The sequence below is a fragment of the Macrobrachium nipponense genome, chromosome 15, assembly GCF_015104395.2.
Source record: "Macrobrachium nipponense isolate FS-2020 chromosome 15, ASM1510439v2, whole genome shotgun sequence".
Lineage (NCBI taxonomy): Eukaryota > Metazoa > Arthropoda > Malacostraca > Decapoda > Palaemonidae > Macrobrachium > Macrobrachium nipponense.
The window spans coordinates 64,722,762-64,745,217 of NC_087208.1; the positions used below are offsets into that span (position 1 = coordinate 64,722,762).

The following is a 22,456-nucleotide window of genomic DNA, read 5'->3' on the forward strand; positions in this document are numbered from 1 at the left end:
GTTAGTATTTCGTAGTGTATTACTTGGAATGCACCTTTTGAGACAGACAATTTTGGAAAAAGGAATGGGAGAATGACATTCTGATTATGGTAAAAGGGTGCATGGGTCAAAAAAAAAAAAAAGAATCACTCTATTAGAGGAAATGGAAAGGGGATTATTTAGGTAGAAGGAGACTTTTTCACTTACTCGGGGAGAAAGCCTACAAACTACTGTGTTGTTGTGTGGGGGCCGGGGTGGGGCGTTGGTTGGTAGGAAAGGTCTAAAAAGGTCTGAAAAGGGTATTTTGCATTGAGTTAAAGATACAGGAATTTTATGATAGTATAATTGTGATATATTCAACTGCTCCCTGAAGGAAGGCTATTGGCCCAATGCCGTAATGGATGCTCATCAAAAAGATGTAGTTTAAAGTTACATAAGTTGCATATATTTATAAAGTCTGCTTCATTTTTCATCAGATACCCTGCGGTACTAACAGTTTTTGAAATGCATACCTTATATAACTTTTAGAATGCTGTTGTCATGCTGATACCCAAGAAGGCTTAGCACCCACTATGTAGGAAAATGGCTATGAAGGTAGGTGTATTTTTCACCGTAGGTAATGTCAGCACTTCCTCTGAAACTAGGGAGAATTCTGAGACTTTGAATTACTTCTGAAATACTCGAGAAAAATCGATTTACTCTCGTGTTCATAGTTTCCGTGAACCAGTAGAGCTTCCAATGATGAAAATTAGGATGTCGTCCAAAGTGTACTTTGAAAGCATGATGCTGACAAAATGATGTATTTGCATTAATGCTTATAGGGTGAATTTATTTTCTAATTTTGGAGATTCTTCCAGTTTCTAAAATTTGATAATAATTGTTTGAATGCATTGACATATTTAGTTGATATGCTGAAATGTAAGTACGTTTTCCTTTTAGAATTACTTGATTTTTCCCTCAAATTTTTAAAGTCTTCTTAAATGTATTTATTTAAAGTTTAAATATGTGTGTGTATATATATATATATATATATATATATATATATATATATATATATATATATATATATATAGATTTAAAGGTTTGTTTATTTGTTATGACGCAAATTGAATTAGACTACATTATTCAAAATTCAAAAGGTAGCTGCTGTAAATTTGGCTCAGCGATTTGCGCGTTGGATACCATTTAATCTGAATGGAATGCCTCTTCTTTACAGGTAATGGCAAAGTCGACGAAATACCGGAGGTGCCAGGAATCTCCGCCAAGGCCGACAGTGACATCTCTTATCTGCGTCAGCAACTACCTCAGAGTCTCGACCAATCAGAGAAAAGAATACGGACGCCGTCACAGACAGCTGATGACGTTTTGGCCGACAGCGGCTTCCTGGACGAGTTGTTATTAGCAATCCGGCGAAAGTTACTGTCTTTCCCCGAAGAGGACTTCGAGGATGGGAAAGAAGTAGGGAGGAATTTGCGCAGGAAGAAGAGGTACGACATGGACGCGATACCGGAGGAGCTGTCGCTCGGCGAGGAATGGAACGAGATCGGCAAAACTGAAAGCGTCGACGATGACGCGACCTGGCAGAGGAGTGGAAACGCCCCCCACCACCACATCCGCCACTCCCGCAGGAAGAGTCATCACAGGCGGTACAAGACGACGCCCTCTGAAGGAATGCACCAGACCGCCATAGGACGACAGGGGTTGCCGGAGGAATTGGAATTTCAGCCCGAGGCGGCTCATCCTACGGCTCGTCTGGTCGCGCCCTCCGTTGTGAAACCTTCAGAGGAAAATAGTGTCCCTGGAGCCAAGAGAGTGAACAGCCAATTTGATAATTTGACAAATGTCATTATAATGGGAAACATAACACATCTCAGAACACCTCATGATATCATTGAAGATGGTAAGTCTCTCTCTCTCTCTCTCATTAAGAGATCCCTTATTGAATCACCCATTGCAGTGTTCATTTATATGCTGACAGCTTATTCATTTTCAAGTTCGTTAATATTCTATCCCCTCTTTTCTACAAGTTAAGTACCGTCCACAGAATCAGCAGTGGTTGCTATTCAGATTACGAAGCCGTCAGTAGTTATTTTGATTTTCCTTTCAAATTGGGATTAACCTCACATTTCTGTTCCAGGGAATTATGTACGTGCATATATATATATATATATATATATATATATATATATATATATATATATATATATATATTATATATCCTTAATCCACGGCAGAAAAGTAAGTGAAACAGGGACTTGGAACAAGTACTTTCGTAGTATATTCTACATTTCCAACTTGAAAATGTAGAATATACAACGAAAGTAATACGTGTTCCAAGTCCCTGGTTCACTTACCTTTCTACCGTGGATTTAAGGATATTCTCAAGTACGTGTTCTTTCGTGCTACATTGATATATATATATATATATATATATATATATATATATATATATATATATATATATATATATATATATATTACCATGTGGATATGACCTGTCCATGTCAGTCATTCGTTTTCCCTTCCCACACGGAATCTCCCTCCCAGACGACCTCATGGCAGCAGAGATAAGAGAGGCCTTGTTGTTAGCAGTCCCGTTGTCGCTCCTGCTGACGGTGATCCTGCTGATTTGCGTCGCCTTCTGCTGCTGCAGATACAGGAACCACCCGGCGTACAGCGAGCACATGGCCTATGCTGCTTACAGGGAAGACGAGGACTACGTGGAGGAATGTCCCACCGTCAGGTAGTGGCTACGTTTTTGTCTTGACAAACGGCAAGAATTCATGGGATGACATTTATAGCTGATTCACATCAACCGTACATCCGATGTCTAGGCCAGTCCCTTACGATGCTCCTGATTGGCTGTTGATAAGCCAATCACAGGGCTGGAAACTCTCAGTCTTTCTCGAGAGTTCACATGGGTAGGATCTATGTGCCACCTCTTCTGAAGGATACGTCTTTCAAAAGTATCCTTCAGGAGAGGTGGAACATACATCCTACCTAAGTGAACTCTCGAAAGAGACTTGAGAATTTCCAGCCCTCTGATTGGCTTATCAGCAGCCAATCAGGAGCTTCGTAAGGGACTGGCCTAGACATCAAATGCACGGTTGATGTGAATCTACTATAACAATGGTAAGATATTAACTGTGGAATGTTGTAAGAACAGCCACTCACTAGTATCCACTCTAGAATTATGTCGAACGGGGTTTATAGCTAGTTTGGGATGGTGGACATCAGGATTTGTTGACCGGACCCATAGGAGGATTAGGAAGGAAAGTTTTTTATTTATTTATTTATTTTTTTTTTTTTAAAGTAACGTTAGACTACAAAAAGCAAACTATCAAGCAACAGTCGACGTCTTGAAAAGGTAGTTTCGCGAGCGATATCGTTATTTATTGAATCTGTTTCATACGAAAGAAAGTAACAGGAGATCTAGAAATTGAAGTTAGCTTAAAAGATTAACAGATTATTTCAGTATCGGCAGTCAGCTGTTTAAATTAAATTATTCCGCATTGGGAGGCGATTCATTGTTTGCAACATTTTTCGTCCTCAGATTAGCTTTTATTTTTATTTTATTTTTTTTCGTGGCTGAGATTTCTTTGTGGAAACAAAAGTTGTTTGCGGTTAGGGCTGAGAAGCTTTTATCTCTATTCTATTATATTTTTATGTATTTTTTATTTACCAATTTTTATTTTATTTTATATATTTTCGTTTACTTTTATTAAGTTTTTGTCTTTTATATTATTATTAGTAATAATAATAATAATAAATTTTATTTCAGCTCAAGGTCATATACATGGAATAGACAAAGTAGGGATAATAAAAACATACACACAGTCTAAATACATGAGATAACGTGATAAAAATGGTATTCTGCACTATCCACGCAGTTGCTGAAGAAGTAAAGAAAAAAATAGTATTCATATTAATGGTAATGACAGTAATGTTATTGAGAATAATAGTAAAGTATTAAGAAATTATAGCGATTGAAAATAACAGACTGCAGACAATAAAATTTCAGCTAGGGACCTTAGGTGGGTATTACAGAAGTCAGATCGTGAAGGCTGAATGGGAAAATTGAAAATAGGAAAACTCTAAAATGATAATAATGATATTTAGTCTGGTTTGTCCTTATTACCATGACAATAATAATGTTTGAGATTATTTTTGTAATTACAGAAGTCAGGTCGTGAAAATAGCAATAATCTAAAATGATAATAATGATAATCAGTCTGTTTTGTCCTTACTTTTATTATAATAATAATGTTTGAGATTATCTTTGTAATAAGTCAGGTCGTGAAAACAGCAATGCTCTAAAATGATAATAATGATAATGAGACTGTTTTGTCCTTATTATTATTAATAATATTTAAGATTATTTTCCTGTTTTGTCCTCACTATTATCAAGTGACGAGCAAATGCATGATTTAGATGACAGAAATTTCCCCAACTCTTGCAGCACTGGCATGTGTGACGTCTGCCTTCCGGACATCTCGTACCAGGCCCACTTAGCCACGAAGATCAAGAAGAAGAAGAGCAGGCAGCGTCGAGCTTCCGACCAGATAGAGCTGGTCCTCGGCGGGGAGGCGATGGACTGCGATGCCTGCGACGAGGGCCTCAAGTGCCACCCGCCCCTCTACACCTTGTTATCGAACCTGCCCCCAGGGAGCAGCCTCCTGGAGGACGACTACAGAAGAGAGTCCCCCTTCGATTCCTTCAGACCTTCTCTGCCAAGGCGCTCTCAATCTCTAGAGTTCTTGACTGTCTGAAAAAAGAAAGAGAGAAAGATGAGGTTGTTTGTGAGGGGGTTTGGGGGGGAGGGGGTGAGGGGAAAGTGAGCCCAAGTGAATATTAAAGTTGGCGAGTGCTCACCAGATGATGTAGTGTGGCACTGGAAGGCGAACATGAAACGTCAGTCAATCAGACTCTTCAGCGAAAGCGTTCCAGTGTTGATTTGTTTACTCGGCATCGTTCCTTGCAGCATGAAGTTTAAGCGAACCGTTATGAACTTGGTTTGATATCAAGTTCCAGTTATGTGATGTGTAATGGGAGTAACCAAAAAAATGAGCTTCTTAAGAATTAAACCAAAATAGTGGGGTTTATTGTGTTCAGAAATTGTCATGATTAGGTGGTTCTCGGTATTACATTGTATCTTTTTAAAGCTTTGAAAGATTTTTTTTTTTTTTTATAATATTTTGTATGGATTTTGCTCACCTGGAATCCTTTAATGAAGATTACCTAATTTAGTTGACATATTTAATAAGTGCATGCTTTGCAAGTGTTTCATAAATCACCTTTCAATTTGGATGGTTACGCACGAATCAATTATTCTCATCATTTTGCTTCTGCAAAACGTGCGTACTGATAGCTGCGTGGGAGATTATTGCATGCAAATAATTACATTTAATGGTTACTTAGATTATGCAAGACGTATGAAATTTACTTTAAATGACAGTGGAGCTTGAGATCTTGTTTTGAGAAGTACGGTGCGTGGCACCAAACGAATTAGTAATCAAGAAATTGTTTGAAAACAGCCCCCGGAAGTGAGGTGGTTACTCTAATAGAGAGTTTAGTTCAAGAGAATCTAAGCGCTATAGTAGATTCACATCAACCGTGCATTTGATGTCTAGGCCCGTCCCTTACGACGCTCCTGATTGGCTGTTAATAAGCCAGTCGCAGGGCTGGAAACTCAGTCTCTCGAGAGAGTTCACATAGACAGGATAGGTGGTACCACCTCTCCTGAGGTATACGTTTGAAAGATGTATCCCTCAGGAGAGGAGGAACACATATCCTACCTATGTGAACTCTCTCGAGAGACTGAGAGAACTTCCCAGCCGGGCCAGCCCTGTGGCTGGCTTATCAACAGCCAATCAGGAGCGTTGTAAGGGACGGGCCTAGACATCAAATGCACGGTTGATGCGAATCTGCTATAGTTTGCCTTTGCACAAACCTCGACTGCGATACGTCTGTTTGGGAATTAAGTTCCGGAGTGTGTCATACAGACACCTGTTCTATCTATACTTCACATAGTCTTGGACGAAGCACAAAACACACACACACACACACACGCACACGCACACACACACACACACACAGAGCTAAGCCGCAGATCGCCTAAACTTTGGTAATGTGATCATCATCGAGGTCCGTGCAAGTAAATATGACACCGGAGACAAACCAGCTTCCAGAAATAGCAACACACAGACCACGGACCAAACAAACACAGGATTGAAAAATAAAAAGGATTTTAAGCACCTCAAATGCCGAAAATGAGTCCTCTGACCAATTGTTTCATCACTGCTATTTATGAAAGTCTGTAAATCAGAAATAGGCATGAAAATTGCGGTCTTCAACAAAAGCTAAATTGACATATAATTAATTGTCACTATCAGGGGCGTCATTTTTGGGGGCTGGGGTTCAACTGCTCCCCCAAGACTCAAACTTGCCCCCCAACCTCCAAGCCTCAACTCGCCCTCCTCACCCCGCAAGCCCCAAGAAGTAACAGCATGTTTTCTTTTTAAATGTGCAATCATAAATATATGAAATTTCTCGGAAATATTACGTTTCTTGATTCTTGTCTGTCTACTAGCTACCAGTGATGATGAGATAAACAAACAGTAGTGGGAGTATATAATTTATATCTTAAGTACCTTGCTCATGTGGCTTCAAAAACACATAAAATAGCTCAAAATAATAAAAAAACAGCTGATTAGGCTTTCTTCGCTCGCCAAACTGTCTTTGCCCCCCCATCCCCCTCCCACCCCAGCCCCAACAAAAATCTGAAATGACGCTCCTGGTCACAATGTCTTTCACCTTGCTATTTATGGCATTTGCTTCATTGCCTTTTGTGTAAAAATGAAGCTCGATCACCTCTGTTGATTTAACGAATTACGTAATAATCACGCTTAGAACACTTACGGTACGGTTCAGGTTTCCAAGTGTTTCCTTAAACTGCGACAATTTTTTTTCCTTTTTTATAAAGTCATTAATATTTTTCCGGAACTGTGGAGATAACGTACGTCTCTTAACTGTTGCAAAGAACGATGCCGTGTGGCACCTTGGCTACGCAGGAGAACTGACTCGCCTTTAACAGGACCAGGAGAAAGGCCACAAGTTGGTCGTTTTGTTGCATCCAATTGCCTTATTGAAATCATATACACCTACTAACTTATTTGGGATTTTTGGGCTTGCGTTTGCCTGCTTGTATGGGAGAAGTAGCGCTGTCGCTTTTTTTTTTTTTCTTGTCCAGTGATATGATGAGGGGGACCAAAAAAGTATTTGTGTAAGAAACTGCAAGTAGTTAGGACCGGGGAAGGTATCTCGTACTCAGATCAAACTATTTTATTCACACGACACTGGAGGCGTGTCACTTTGCTGCATCTGGAGCTAAAGGTATAGCTCTCTTCATAGATACATTGTCATGCAGTAAACTACAGCTTGAGCTTCGTGTTAAGAATACTGTTTGCTCTTTCTCAGTAAGTGCAGTTGGCCACATATGTCATTACGTGTGATGAATACCTGTCCTTCAGCTGCGTTTTGTTCTTTATAACGCTTTGAAAAAATCACAGGGAGGCAACGGAACACTACTGAGCGAAAGTTGGTAAAAGTAGCAGCGTGTTTCCTTTATCCTTTTTGACGTCGGTGTTAGTAAGATTTTTCCCTTAAAGGGGAACATTTAAGTCTATGTATCCTGTGACTTTCAGCGTTTGTCAAGAAGTTTAAGTCTAAGTATCCTGTGACTTTCAGCGTTTGTCAAGAAGTTTAAGTCTAAGTTATTCTGGTGACTTTCAGCATTTGTCAAGAAGTTTGAAGTCTAAGTATCCCTGTGGACTTTCAGCATTTGTCAAGAAGTTTAAGTCTAAGTATCCTGTGACTTTCAGCATTTGTCAAGAAGTTTAAGTCTAAGTATCCTGTGACTTTCAGCATTTGTCAAGAAGTTTAAGTCTAGGTATCCTGTGACTTTCAGCATTTGTCAAGAAGATTAAGTCTAAGTATCCTGTGACTTTCAGCGTTTTTCAAGAAGTTTAAGTCTAAGTATCTTGTAAATTTCAGCATTTGTCAAGAAGTTTAGGTCTAGGTATCCTGTGACCTTCAGCGTTTATCAAGAAGTTTAAGTCTATGTATCCTGTGACTCAGCATTTGCCAAGAAAAACATTTAAGTCTACGTATCCTGTGACTTTCAGCATTTGTCAAGAAGTTTAAGTCTAAGTTCCTGTGACTTTCAGCATTTGCCAAGAAAAACATTTAATTCTATGTATCCTGTGACTTTCAGCGTTTGTCAAGAAGTTTAAGTCTAAGTATCCTGTGACTTTCAGCATTTGTCAAGAAGTTTAAGTCTAAGTATCCTGTGACTTTCAGCATTTGTCAAGAAGTTTAAGTCTAGGTATCCTGTGACTTTCAGTATTTGCCAAGAAGTTTAAGTCTAAGTATCCTGTGACTCTCAGCATTTGTCAAGAAGTTTAAGTCTAAGTATCCTGTGACTTTCAGCATTTGTCAAGAAGTTTAAGTCTAAGTATCCTGTGACTTTCAGCATTTGTCAAGAAGTTTAAGTCTAAGTATCCTGTGACTTTCAGCATTTGTCAAGAAGTTTGAGTCTAGGTATCCTGTGACTTTCAGCGTTTACCAAGAAGTTTAAGTCTAAGTATCCTGTGACTTTCAGCATTTGTCAAGAAGTTTAAGTCTAAGTATCCTGTGACTCTCAGCATTTGTCAAGAAGTTTAAGTCTAAGTATCCTGTGACTTTCAGCATTTGTCAAGAAGTTTGAGTCTAGGTATGCCTGTGACTTTCAGGTTTGTTTCCCAAGAAGCTTTAAGTCTAGGTCATCCCTGTGACTTTCAGCATTTGTCAAGAAGTTTAAGTCTAGGTATTCCTGTGACTTTCTGCATTGTCAAAGAGTTTTTGAGTCTAAGTATCCTGTTGACTTTCAGATTTGCAATTTGTCAAGAAAGGTTTAAGTAGGTATCTGTGGACTTTCAGCATTTACCAAAGAACGTTTAAGTCTTTAGGTATCCTGTGACTTTCATTATGTGTCAAAAAAGTTAAGTCTAAGTATCCTGTGACTTTCAGCATTTGTCAAGAAGATTAAGTCTAGGTATCCTGTGACTTTCAGCATTTGTCAAGAAGATTAAGTCTAGGTATCCTGTGACTTTCAGCATTTGTCAAGAAGTTTAAGTCTAAGTATCCTGTGACTTTCAGCGTTTACCAAGAAGTTTAAGTCTAGGTATCCTGTGACTTTCAGTATGTGTCAAAAAAGTTAAGTCTAAGTATCCTGTGACTTTCAGCATTTGTCAAGAAGATTACGTCTAGGTATCCTGTGACTTTCAGCATTTGTGTTTCCAAGAGATTAAGTCTAGGTATTCCCGGTGACTGTTTACTTTTTAAGCACTTCATTTGTCAAGAAGTTTAAGTATAAAGTATCCTGTGACTTTCAGGCGTTTACAAGAAGTTTTTAAGTCTATTTGTATAACCTGTGGACTTTCAAGTAGTGGATGTTTCAAAAAAAGTTAAGAAGTCGAAGTATCCTGTGACTTTCAGCATTTGTTCAAGAAGAAATTACGTCTAGGTCAATCCCTGTGACTTTCAGCATTTGTCAAGAAAGATTAAGTCCCCTAGGTATCTTGTGACTTTCAGCATTTGTCAAGAAGTTTAAGTGTAGGTCCTCCTGCCTGACTTTCAGCCAATTTTGTCAAGAAGGTTAAGTCTAGGTATCCTGTGACTGTTTCATATTTGCCAAGAAGTTTAAGTCTAAGTATCCTTGATTTCAGCATTTGTTTGCAAGGAAGTACGTTCTTTTAGTAATCCTGTGACTTTCAGCATTGTCAAGAAGTGTAAGTCTAGGTATCTGTGAGACAGCATTTGTCAAGAAGTTTAAGTCTAGTATCCGTATTTCTTTGTGACTTTCAGCATTTGTCAAGAAGTTTAAGTAGGTAGTGATCTGACTTTCAGTATGTCAAGAAGTTTAAGTAAGGTATCCTTTGCTTTCAGCATTTGCCAAGAAGATTAAGTCTAAGTATCCTGTGACTTTCAGCATTTGTCAAGAAGTTTAAGTCTAGGTATCCTGTGACTTTCAGCATTTGTCAAGAAGTTTAAGTCTAGGTATCCTGTGACTTTCAGCATTTGTCAAGGAATTTAGTAAGTATCCTGTGATTCGCATTTGTCAAGAAGTTTAAAGTCTAGTATCCTGTGATTCAGCATTTGTCAAGAAGTTTAAGTCTAGGATCTGTGATTTCAGCATTTGTCAAGAAGTTTAAGTAGTATCCGTGACTTTTCAGTGTCAAGAAGTTGAAGTCTAGTATGTGGACTTTCAGTATTTTCAAGAAGTTTAAGTATAGGTATCCTTTGACTTTCAGCATTTGTCAAGAAGATTAAGTCTAAGTATCCTGTGACTTTCAGCATTTGTCAAGAAGTTTAAGTCTAGGTATCCTGTGACTTTCAGCGTTTGTCAAGAATTTTATTGAAATATTGTTAATTCAGTAAACTTCTTGACAAACACTGAAAGCCACAGGATATCTAGACTTAAACTATCCCGTTTGTGGCCAACGACCTTTCCAACACAGCGTCACAAAAAGAACAAGAGAAACACACTGCTAATTTTACCAACTACAGAAGAGAGTTGGTAAGTGAATCACAAGTTATGCATTGTAGAGATTTGATTGAAAAGGCTCTCATTTCAGTTGCCCAGTTTCTGAAGTATGAATAATCTTTTCAGACTAGAAATGCTTATATTTTTAAAGTGTGATGTCTGCGTCTTCAGAAATGTTGCAGCCTCGGAATCAAACAAGGATAAGAGGTCAAACCTTCACGTTTCGAAGAATTACTTTGTCTTTATTATATTATCATTAGTAAATGGTCATGAAAATGCTTTATATTCAAAAGCACAATCTGTGTGATGGGTGCTTGTGTTGGCTTTTTAGTATCTTTGTAGTATAAATATTTGTCTATACTGTTATATGCGCATATGCTATTCATTATAAATGAGCTGGAGGAGACATCGTGCTACCAGAAGGAAACTGTCTGTAATAGTCAAACATATAGTGTAATATATATATATATTATATATATATATATATAATATATATATAATAATAATATATAGATATATGTATGTATGTGTATATATATACGTATATATATATGTTTGTGTATATATATAATAGGAGTTATTTGCTCTGTCAAACATAAGCATTGTCTTCCTAGCATCAGGGACCTTTAACCATGATTTCACTCAACGTTTATGATTCAAGCACCTTAATATCTTGATAGCTTTAGTGATGGCTAAATTGAAGCCACTTATTTATATCAAAACATGGTTTCGAGAAACTGTTGCGTCTGTATCTATGTTTCTTTGTCTGCTGGTATATTATGAGAAATGTATTATGTTGACGCATATTGATATTCATTGTTTTTTCCTCAGACATTGCCTGCAAATCATAATCAGTTATTCAGACATTTCGTTTCAGACCCTTCCTTTTCCTCCGAGCTCACTTCTGTGGATTGCTCCGGCTATATATATTTTTTTTTCTCGTCAGTAAACGAAATTTTCCCGTCTTTCTCAGGCAGGATTTTAATACATTTTTTCTTAATCTGCTTGGCAACTTCTTTTTCATTCTCTTTTCTTAGTTCAGTTTTCCTTTTTCCTTAACCTATACAACTTTTTTCAATCCTACGCCTTCTTAAGGCGAAATTTCTCTCCTTTCAGTTAGAAAACTAATGTAGTATTGCCTTTTTGTACAGTACCATAATGTGCCAGTTTTCTATTCTGTTGTATTTAAAGACCACCATCTTTTATTTTTTTCTCCTTTTTAGCATCGTCTCCATTTTCAGTGTAGTCCGTCTTATTTTTTTTTTTTTTTGCTTCACCTCTCGAGGATCGCTTATGACCTTTTTTTGTGTAAGTGTCGAACCCATATGCAGTTTGACGGAATACCCCTGCAGGTTTTGACGTTTCTTGGTCTATTCATCATTTACTATCTAAGTTTTCTTTTGCATGAATCCTCGAACCGTCATCCGAAGCCTTGTCTTCGAGCTGATCGCCTTATTTTAACCCCAACTTTGGATCGTTGAATTTGGTTCCAGTCCAGATTCAACTTTCTATCCGATTTTGACATCGCTACACCCTGTCTTAAACCTATCATTTTATTGGGCAACGACCAATTTTTTTTTTTTTTTTTTTTTTTTTTTTTTTTTTTTTTTTCATCCTTTCATATACCTTTCTTTTGAGCATCTCAAGTCACTTTTAGCTCGAGATTTCAGTGCCAATGGCTGTCCCTCTTTGTCCGTTTTCGTAGCTGTTATCAAATAAAGCTTTGCCATTTTCATTTCTGTCCGATATCTATACTCTGTTTTTTTCCATCTGTCCATCCGCCTGTGGTGGTCGCACATGGTAACACTGCGTCCCGGGCTTTAAAAAGTTACGCTATGTGTAAGTTTTAGGTAAATAAAAGGATATCTTGGCGTACATTTGCAACTGAAAAGTGTTTTAATAATTTACTGTATGCGAATTACACCGTTAATATTCGAAATAGGATATTATTTAAAGCCCGGGACGCAGTGTTACCATGTGCAAACACCACAGGCGGATGGGCAGATGGAAAGAAACAGAGTATAGTGTCATACTCTTTAGGCACTGTTTTGCTAACATGTATAATGTTTCTTGTCACTTTGACTCTTTGATACCGAACAACGCGTCAGTTGTTAGCTGCTCAGACCAGTGAGATTTCTCTTGGTGACGCAACTCATACCCAAACCTCTCTTGCTTTGTGAAAATGCTTTCATGTTTGCAAACTCATGAATATCACCTCCCGCCTCCTCCTATGCTCTGTACTATGGGTTTATCATCAGTATTACGTTGTCATTCCATTTTCTTTCTTCAATTGTCATATTATCTCTCACTTAGTACTATGATATAATATATATATATATATATATATTATATATATAGATATATTATATATATATATATAATATATATACTATATATGTTTGTGTGTGTGTGTATATATGTATATATATATATATATATATATATATATATATATATCATATACATATATGATGAATTTTGTGTTTAGACTCCATGCTTTGAAAACTTACGGCCCTGTTATCGGGGCGTATAAAATTCTGAGAAAATGAGTTACTTCTTTTGAAATAATATGTTGTTTGCTAGCTTTAATATTACAGTATAGTATACACACGTATCACATGTCATTTCCTTACAGTACAATGTTAATGTTTATAATAATTATATATAATCAAAAGACAATCTTCCTGAATAATAAGTAATGCTTTGGTAATAATAGGGTCACGTGACCAGGTCTTTCTGCCGTGTGTGAATGAATGAATGAATGCATAACTGTATAATGAATACGGGAAACCGTTTATATGTATCATTCACTGTATAGAGAACGCTTTTCAAAATATGAATATATTATATATCTGCGCCTGTCGGAAGTGTCGTTTCGAAATAGTAGCGGGTAAGTTACCTATGGATACTTGAAGGGAAGTCGGAAGCGGTCTGGGACATTATCACTGAAAAATTGAAGGTCAGAGAATAAGTCAGAAAGCGGAAAACACTGCTTGTCTTTCTTGTTAACTTGCGGAGGAAATATGGAAATTATATGTGGTTGTATAAAGAAACGTGTTACTGTATTTACACACACCAGTACGTTGTTATGCCCCTATAAACACAAGGAATGATAGGACTAATGCAAAACATGTTATAATAAACTATTAAGAAATAATCAAAGTGGGAAGTGAGTCCCAGAACTATTTTTAGTTGAAACGCTGTCACAGGGACAATGCCTTTCGTCAATTTTTTACGTCTTGCCTTCAGTTTAAGCAACAAAAGACGATCATGAGCAGGTAGTTTATTTCAAATCATTGGTGGTTATTGTATGCATTTAACCAATAAACACTTAAAAATGCCTATAATTTTGAAGATTATTGTTTGACTGGCATTCGCTAGTTTTCCATGTATGTGGACAGGATGTCTACAAAACTGAAACAAACTCGGATCTCAAAAACTGAGATGGGTTGGACATGTGATGGGAACGGGAGGGGATCGGTTACTCACTCACAAAAGCTGTCGTGAAGGCTCCAGAAATCACGGAAAAGACGGTGATAAATAAAACCTTGACCCGGTGGCATTTCAGGTGGAAAATGAGCAGGACACATGTGACTCGAGACAGGTCATTTAATGTTATGATTAAAGTCACAAATGGAAAATTTGACCTAAAAATACTTACTGCCATCGTGAGAATTGTTTTCCTCCAAGATTTTGGTGGGAAACCTCGTTTGTAGAATGATATATGAGATAACGCAACTAAGGTTATTGATGCTGCCATTGTGACGACTTTATTTGTATCAATTTCAGTTATGAGAGAGTATTGGGTGGCCTATCATGTTCCTCATTCACTTGCAAACGGAGGTAGCAAGGGGACGAACACGCGTGACTGCACTTCTGCCATCAACGGCTACATTATCATCGCCTAGAAGGCAAGATGGTAAAAGTTGCCAGGAAATGTGTCCGTGTGACCGTGCCTTGAGACTCTTAATGGCAAGCATCTGGATACAATCTCTTCAAAAAAGTACATTAGATCATAAGTGACAGCCAATGTTGCCAGCTAGGGAGTCCTACAATGAATCCTGCCTAAACACCTCGGGAAAGGATCCGACTCTTTCGGTATGTCCTTGGAACTTCCAGCCAAAGTGACTCGACTGCATTCTTAGTACAACTCCAAGACTTCTGAATTTATTAGATAAAAATTCAAGATATGAAACGGCGAAAGTGATTGTCCCTGAACATTGGGACTAATAAAAAACAGGCTGTTACTTCTGATGGCAATGGAGGTGGTCCTTGGAAGAATTAGGAAATATGGTTAAAAAAAAGAAATCCACACTTATACGTGAGAAGTATCAATGAACCTGCAAGCCAGTGAAACCGAGCCAGTGGGTCAACTCTCAATGGAATCTTTCTGGAGGCGTGAAACCTAAACTCTGAGCATATACGAACCATCGACCGCCATGCAAGTTAAACTGCATGTTGCTGACGTTCTCCCAAATTATCTATTTTTCAGTGCTCAGAGATACTGAAATCAAACTAGACGTTGTTGTTTTTAAGTTAAGTTCTGTTATTTTTCAGTTATGAAACTGTGGGTGAAGGTCTCAAGAGCTTTAACAAGTAACCCCCAAAGGCCGAAAAGTTTGTTAATCATTGCTGCGGCCAATAATCTAGGTTTCATATGTGGGGTCACCCAAAGGTCGCTCAGTGCCTCTTGAGATGATGACCCTTTAAAGCTGATGGGAAGAAGCAAAGGGAATTTCTTGGGCTAGAGAGGAGAGGGTCTTTTTCTATCTCTTCCTTATCCATTTACCAGATCACAAAGGGTTCTTTGGTGTTTTCTGTTCAGTCGGATTACGCCTTTCTGGTTGGTAAAGGTATTTTTATAAGCTCGAGTTCTCGTATCATTGTTCCCAAAAGGCTTAAACTGACTGAGCAAATCATACAGTGATTGACTGATTCATTGAGCAAGGGAAACATCTCGCAGTGGACGTTTCACGGGGTGGAACTTTAAAAGACTTATTTTCGGTCACAGCCATTCGTTTTGCAGGGACCTGAGGTAGACGAAGAAGGAGCAGGATTATAAGGGCGTAAAAATAAAAAAAATATTGTATTTGAGAAGAAAATAACGAGGCCCACACATAGTGGCTGTAATAAACGTGAAATATCCATCTATAGTGGTCAACAAGTATTTCTGGTGATGAAAGTTCACTCTCGACGTGGTTCGGAAGTCACGTAAAGCCGTTGGTCCCGTTGCTGAATAACCACTGGTTCCATGCAGCATAAAAACACCATACAAACAAACAAAAAATTGTCAACAAGCGATGAGACAACAAAGCAGGCAGCGCCTCAGTGGCGTGGTTGGTTTGGTGTTTGCTTCTCACCTCGGTGGTCGCGGGTTCGATTCTCGGCCATTCCATTGAGGAATGAGAGATGTGTATTTCTGGTGATAGAAGTTCACTCTCGACGTGGTTCGGAAGTCACGTAAAGCCGTTGGTCCTGTTGCTGAATAACCACTGGTTCCATGCAACGTTAAAACACCAAACAAACAACAAAGCAGGCGAGAACTACAGTCATTGGCCCAGGAGGAGGAACCAAGTCGTATCACACGTCCTGATGCAGTATGAGTAACAACTCTGGGTTCCATTTATGACCCACAGCTTAGAGGGTAGAATGAATACATCACTCTTGAAGTTTCTAATTTATTTCAGTTTAAATTAGGCCTGAGCCACCCAATAAAGTTTATGGAGCCCCCAAAGATGAGGACCCCATAGATGGCTAGTGCCGTCAGTGCACCTCACGTGGAGCTATGTAGGCATTGCTTAGGGTCTTTGCAGCGTCCCTTTGACACCTAGCTGCAACCCCTTTCATTCCTTTTTTACTGTTACCTCCGTTCATATTCTCTTCCATCCGACTTTCCACCCTCTCTTATTTCACAGTGCAACTGCGAGGTTTTCTCCTGTTACAGCTTTCAAACCTTCTTGCTGTCAATTTCCTGTTCAACGCTGAATGACCTCATAGGCCTAACGCTTGGCTTTTGGCATAAGTTCTATATTCTATTCTATTCTATGCTGTAAAGATGAAGAGGCAAATCACAATTCCCAGACGAAAGCGGATTCACTTATGTACTGGCTGATAAATATAGATGTTTGACCACTTGGTTTTGAAGTTCTTGAGCGAGGAATTCGTTCAGGTAGGTTCTATGAAAAGTGACTAGGCAAGTTCCGCGGTGGGTAAGAACCACTGACAGTCAGCTTTGGCATAGAATTCGGCTTCCAGAAGGCGTATCAGGATCCAAATGGTTCCACAGAGGGGAGACCGACTGGCACAGCGCCAAACTGGGTGTGTTTAGCCTTACGCAAATGAGATCGTGGACACTGGGACGTTCCATTCCTCGTCCTGGTGTCATCTGGCATCGTTTGGGGCAGGTCCGTGTTTGGGGTAGGTGAAACGAACAAACTGATCTGGAATTGATGTTACAGATGATGCTTTGATATTTTTACTGTGCAGCAAATAAAGTTTTGAGACTTGTCTGTATTTCTTTCAATAACCTTTATGAGAACTTTAATGACAGTCGTTCGACTTTTTTTCGGATTCCAACTTCGGAATAGTTTAATCCTGTTATTATTATTATTATTATTATTATTATTATTATTATTATTATTATTATTATTATTATTATTATTGTGAAATGGTGTTTACATTTAGACAGAGACAAGTTGAAAAATTATAACGAAGTATATTTTAACAGTTATTATTATTATTATTATTATTATTATTATTATTATTATTATTATTATTATCTAAATTTAGGCTGAGTCCAAATGAAAACCTATGATAATACCCGAGTATTCGTCTGCCAAATGAATATTTTTTTCAAGACGCAAATAGAAATGAGAATGTTTCACGCGAGAATAGGGTCGCACACGAGATATATTTACCGTTGATAGCTTTTCAGATACGAGAGCAATGTGTATGAAAGGGAAATCCTACACGGACATTTTTCAAAAGGAGCTGGAAGTACTTACGAGGTAATGAATATTTGACCTTCGTTAAAGGGAGGGAAACGAACAGAACGGGTTCTTTCTGAAAAGCTGATAAACCGCTCTCGGCTTGAATATGTTCTGTAGTACAACGTCATTGTGAGATCAAGAAGTTTTTCATTTTCTGAAACAAAGGAGCTGCTAAATTATGAGTGAAGTCTTCCTGAAAGGCGGACTTGTTACAAAGGTGCTTTTCTCTTGTTTAAGCTTTAATTACTTTCGTTTTGCAGAATTTTTGTCTTGTATTTTGAGCAACAAAATTGTTTCATTATTGTATTTAGATATTTGTCGTTGCTGGTTAGCGGTACATATGTGTTCTGCGATATTCGTTCATCGTTTCTTACACCACACGCCCGTAGCGTGGTAGTGCCGACAGCTCACCTCATAATGTGCATTGTATGCATTACTTAATGTTCTTTGCAGCATCTCTTCGGCGCCTAGCTGCAACCACCCCGCTTTCCATTCCTTTTACTGTACCTCCATGGTTATTTTCTTCCATCTTACTGTCCACCTTCTCGTAACAATTGATTCATAGTGCAACTGCTTTGAGGTTTCCCCCCGCTACTGCTTTCATATCTGCGCCTCAGTGGCGTGGTCGGTATAGTGTTGGCATGCTACCTCGTTGGCCGCGAGTTCGATTCTCGGGCGTTCCTCTGAGGGGTGAGATATGTGTATTTCTGGTGATAGAAGTTCACTCTCGACGTGGTTCGGAAGTCACGTAAAGCCGTTGGTCCCGTTGCTGAATAACCTTACTGGTTCCATGCAACGTAAAAACACCAGACAAACAAACAAGCTTTCAAATCGTTTCATTGTCAGTTTCCGTTTCAGCGATGAATGGCCTTAGTTGCCCCAGAGCTTGGCATGTATGCCAAAAGTCCATAAATCAGTCAATCAGTCTTACAGCACACATAGCCGTCTAAACTAGGCCTCTTGTTATGATCGTCCAGTTACCGAAACAACCGGAGACGAAAAGATTCATCGTCGTTTTTTTCAGTCAATCCAAAATTGGTCAATTATCAAGATAGCCACAACTTCGTTGTCTTTGTTATTTTTTTACTTGATTGCTTCAAGAAATAATTACTCCTTGTCTGTAGTTGAAACAATCTCCAAATGACATCATATTCTAAATAAGTAAAATGCTGTAAAGAGTACAGGGCCATTTTGCTCCATGATCCTTGTTCAAGGATCTGCGTACTCTGTAGTCTCTAATACAATACTCTCCTCTTAGTCATTAGTTGGTTCTCGCCTCTCAGTCATTAGTTGGTTCTCGTGAGTGCAAGAAATGTGATTCGGTTTTGGATGATTTACTTTATAAACGAGGCAGGATTGCAAGTATTTGGAATTCAGTTATTTTCTAAGAATTTACTAGTTGTTTTTTTAAGAAAGCAAATATGGATTACCTGAAGATTAGCGACCCCTAATACCTCTCCTGAAGAAAATCGACCCCAATATTTTCCTCCTGAAGAAAAGCGACCCCAATATTTTCCACCTGAAGATATACGACCCCTGCTTGTTGGTGTTACCAATCTTCAGGTGACCCACTTTAGCTCATAATATTATAGAAAAAATATAGATATATATTCAGTAAAAACTACTTTATTAAACATTTGTTAAAAACACAAATTTAGACACAATCAATAGTTAATTAAAAGCCCCTGTGGCTAGCGTGTGCAGCGCAACATTACCTCTTGCCAGAACATACCGAGCTTGCCAAGAATCTTTAGATATGCGGATAAGGCGCGAAGCGCTGTTCCGCCACGGCCTTACTGTAACCCCTGTTAATTCCTCACCTTAAGAAAAGGGACCCCCAATATTTTCCACCTGAAGAAAAGCGATCCCAACGTGTGTTGGGGTCGCTTTTCTTCAGGTGATCCGCAAATATTTTGAATTATATTAACCTTGGTTCTCTTGATCTATGATTCTAGTTAAGAGTATAGCCTACATGATTTGAAAGTGTTCACCCCTGGGCGATTTTAATTATTGGTATCGTTATACCTTTGCTATCGTTAACCTCGTATACTTAATATCGGTAATGCGGTAAATCTTATAACAACGTAGGTCTTTTCAGGCTATTTTTTAACATCTATGTCTTGCGATAATGTCTGCAATTTAAAAAAAATTGCGAATGTGTTCATCAGTGGAGTTTGTAACCACATAATCATCTTCCATGACTCCGCTAAGATGACGTGTAACCATTACAGAGAGCGGTGGAACAAAAACTCTGGAGTGCTTCTAACTGGAGGAAAGTTGAAAGTTAATTCTAGCTATATAGTAGGTAAGTTGCTGTTGATGATCCTGTGGTAGGGGTGTAAGAATACTACCACCGTAGTTGTAAAAGGCGACTAAAATGATAGCTGCTGCCTTGCAGTCTTACTTTTTAGTAAAAGGCTAGGCCTACCGCCAATAACTGGAAACTGCAGCATTGCAGTCGTACTTTTTAGTAAAAGGCTAGGCTCACTGCCAATAACTGTAGTTGATGACAGCAAGGGCATGCGGTCGTAAAATCCCCTCTACCAAACAATAAACATGCCTAATGTTGCCTTTGATAGAAGGGAGTGGAGAAGGCGCATCAGGCAACCGACCCCTTAAAATAGGGATAACGGTGGGAAAGAAGAAGAGTAAGTTGCTGTTGAGAGGGGACATTCCAGAAGTGCAATACAAGGCCCAAAAAATTCCCTTTAGCTCCTTGCTGCACCCCTGCATTATGAAAGCCATCTGCTGGAATAGTGCCATCATATGTAATTCTAGGCAATAACTGCGCGGACTGCAAGGAACGTTCCCGCGAATACGACAGCCACTAGGGATTGGTGCGTCAAATGTATTTCGCCGTGTTAATACTAGGCCCTGGGAGGTTAATTACAGTCGGCCCTCCAAAAACATTAATAGATTCTTAATAAGCAACCCAAATACTATAGGAAACTGTAATTTCCAAAGAAATGCCCGAGTGGAGTTATTACCTAGATCTACCCCGTCTTAATCTAAACTAACCATTTAATTAGAGCTATACGAAGGGTTCTATGGAAATAAAATAAGTGGCTTGAATCATGCAGGTGTCTGGAAGTACATTTATCAGATAATGGGGATACGAGTTTAGATTAAAGTCAGTAAAAGTTATGCAAGGGAGGTAAGCAGGGGAACAGTAAAAAATTTTGAACAAAAAATGTCTATAGTAGTAAACAGTGGGTTGTATCAAGGGATTTTGGAGCCTGTTCTCACCTTAAGGAATTTGAAGTGTGGATGTCGAAGGCTCAGAGTACAAGGGTAAACAGGCTGAGTATTTAGAAGGACTGCGTGCTACTGTTGAAAACTGTTTGCAGGAATTTGAAGCAGCTGATTTCAGCTCTTGGTTATAACTTGACTGTCAAATTGGTTTTTCTCTTAACCGGCTGACAGCAGAAACGACTTACATTATATATATATATATCAGCAGTAAGAACAAGCAAACCACCATTACAAATTGTCACTACCAAACAAGTAAGAATACTTTAAAAGTGCTTAAGAACTGAAACTGCAGTTAGTTTTACAGGCTGTTGCTAAAAGGTGACATTGCATTTCCCTACAATTTTATAAACAAGGTAACTATCTAATTTAAAACAAAAGACCTGATCTCAGATTCATATGTTGATTGTTAAAAAGCTTATAAAGGCAGATTCAATTAATGTTTATTTTTACAATATGTGGCTATTTACGTGTATATATATATATATATATATATAATATAATATATATATAATATAATATAATATATATCATATATATATATATTGATATTTATATATATAAAATATAAACATATATATACATATATTATACATATTATATATATATAAATAATAATATCTATATATATATATATATATATATATATATATAGTGTGCATGTGCAACTTTGCCTTGAGCTGACAGATGTCTCGCCCCACTGCGACTACAGATGATGACATTTAGATAGACAGTATACATGGAAAGGAATTTAAAGATAGGTAAATGTGTATGGGGTCAGTTAGTTAGCTAACAATCCTACAAGGCATTACTCTACATAAAAAATGACTCCACAATGATCTTACCTACCAAATCCAATTTACCTTCAGGTCGTTTTTCCAAAGTAGTTCAAACTCCCTGTGCCTCCACTGGGTCAAAAATATCCCCCACCCCCAAATAAGGTTTCAAAAGTCATCAACAGCATTTCCTTGCAAGCTTCGTTGACGAGCTTGAGTTCTGATTTTTTCTTTTCTTTTTTGTCCATTCTCCAAAAACCCCTAATTATTCACCTTTTCTCCCAACTTATATCTCATTCTCTTTACAAGACTGCCCGGAACCACCTCCCAAAATTGAACTATCCGTTCATTTTAAAGCCTCCCATTCGTCGAATTTTTGCTCTTATTTTCATTCCCCAAACGTACACTGAATGTTTTTATCCAAATATTTATGCGCGCATGCATACATTACGTGGAATGACGTACTTTCGCCATTCGCTTTCTTTTTCGCTCTTTTTATGAAGCGTATTGCAAAACTTTGGCTATATATCAGGCGAAGAAATATCTTAACGGTTTCCGAGAGAGTGGAGGAATTATGGCCGCGCTCTCTCCGGAGAAACAAAGAGAGAGGGAACATTCGTCACTGTTCGTATGATGAAGCACCGGTGATCTTTCGCCGTATTGGGTTGCTACGTTTATCTGGACATTCCAATAATAATGGTGAGGTGAACGAAGGTTTCTTGTCCATGTTGGTCGGGTTGTTATCTTTGCAATGACGCTGCTTTGTGTTTTGTGTCCATTTAAAACTTTTATTTTTAAGTTTTTTTAAATATTATACTTGCTTCATCAGTTGATCGTAGTAATGCCATTTGCTTGGACGCTGGTCCTGAGCAGTGGATTGC

At 38.3% G+C, this 22,456-nt stretch overlaps 1 protein-coding gene across 1 annotated transcript in view; it reads left to right on the top strand.

Annotated features, from left to right (window-relative positions):
- Positions 1–4,766, top strand: part of LOC135226886 (uncharacterized) — a 303,064-nt gene extending 298,298 nt beyond the window's left edge. The window contains exons 4-6 of the mRNA XM_064266578.1: positions 1,196–1,879; positions 2,527–2,722; positions 4,439–4,766. Of these exons, the coding sequence (XP_064122648.1) occupies positions 1,196–1,879; positions 2,527–2,722; positions 4,439–4,748 (1,190 nt within the window). The 3' untranslated portion in view covers positions 4,749–4,766. The remainder of the gene's footprint in view (positions 1–1,195; positions 1,880–2,526; positions 2,723–4,438) is intronic.
- The last annotated feature ends 17,690 nt before the right edge of the window (positions 4,767–22,456 follow it).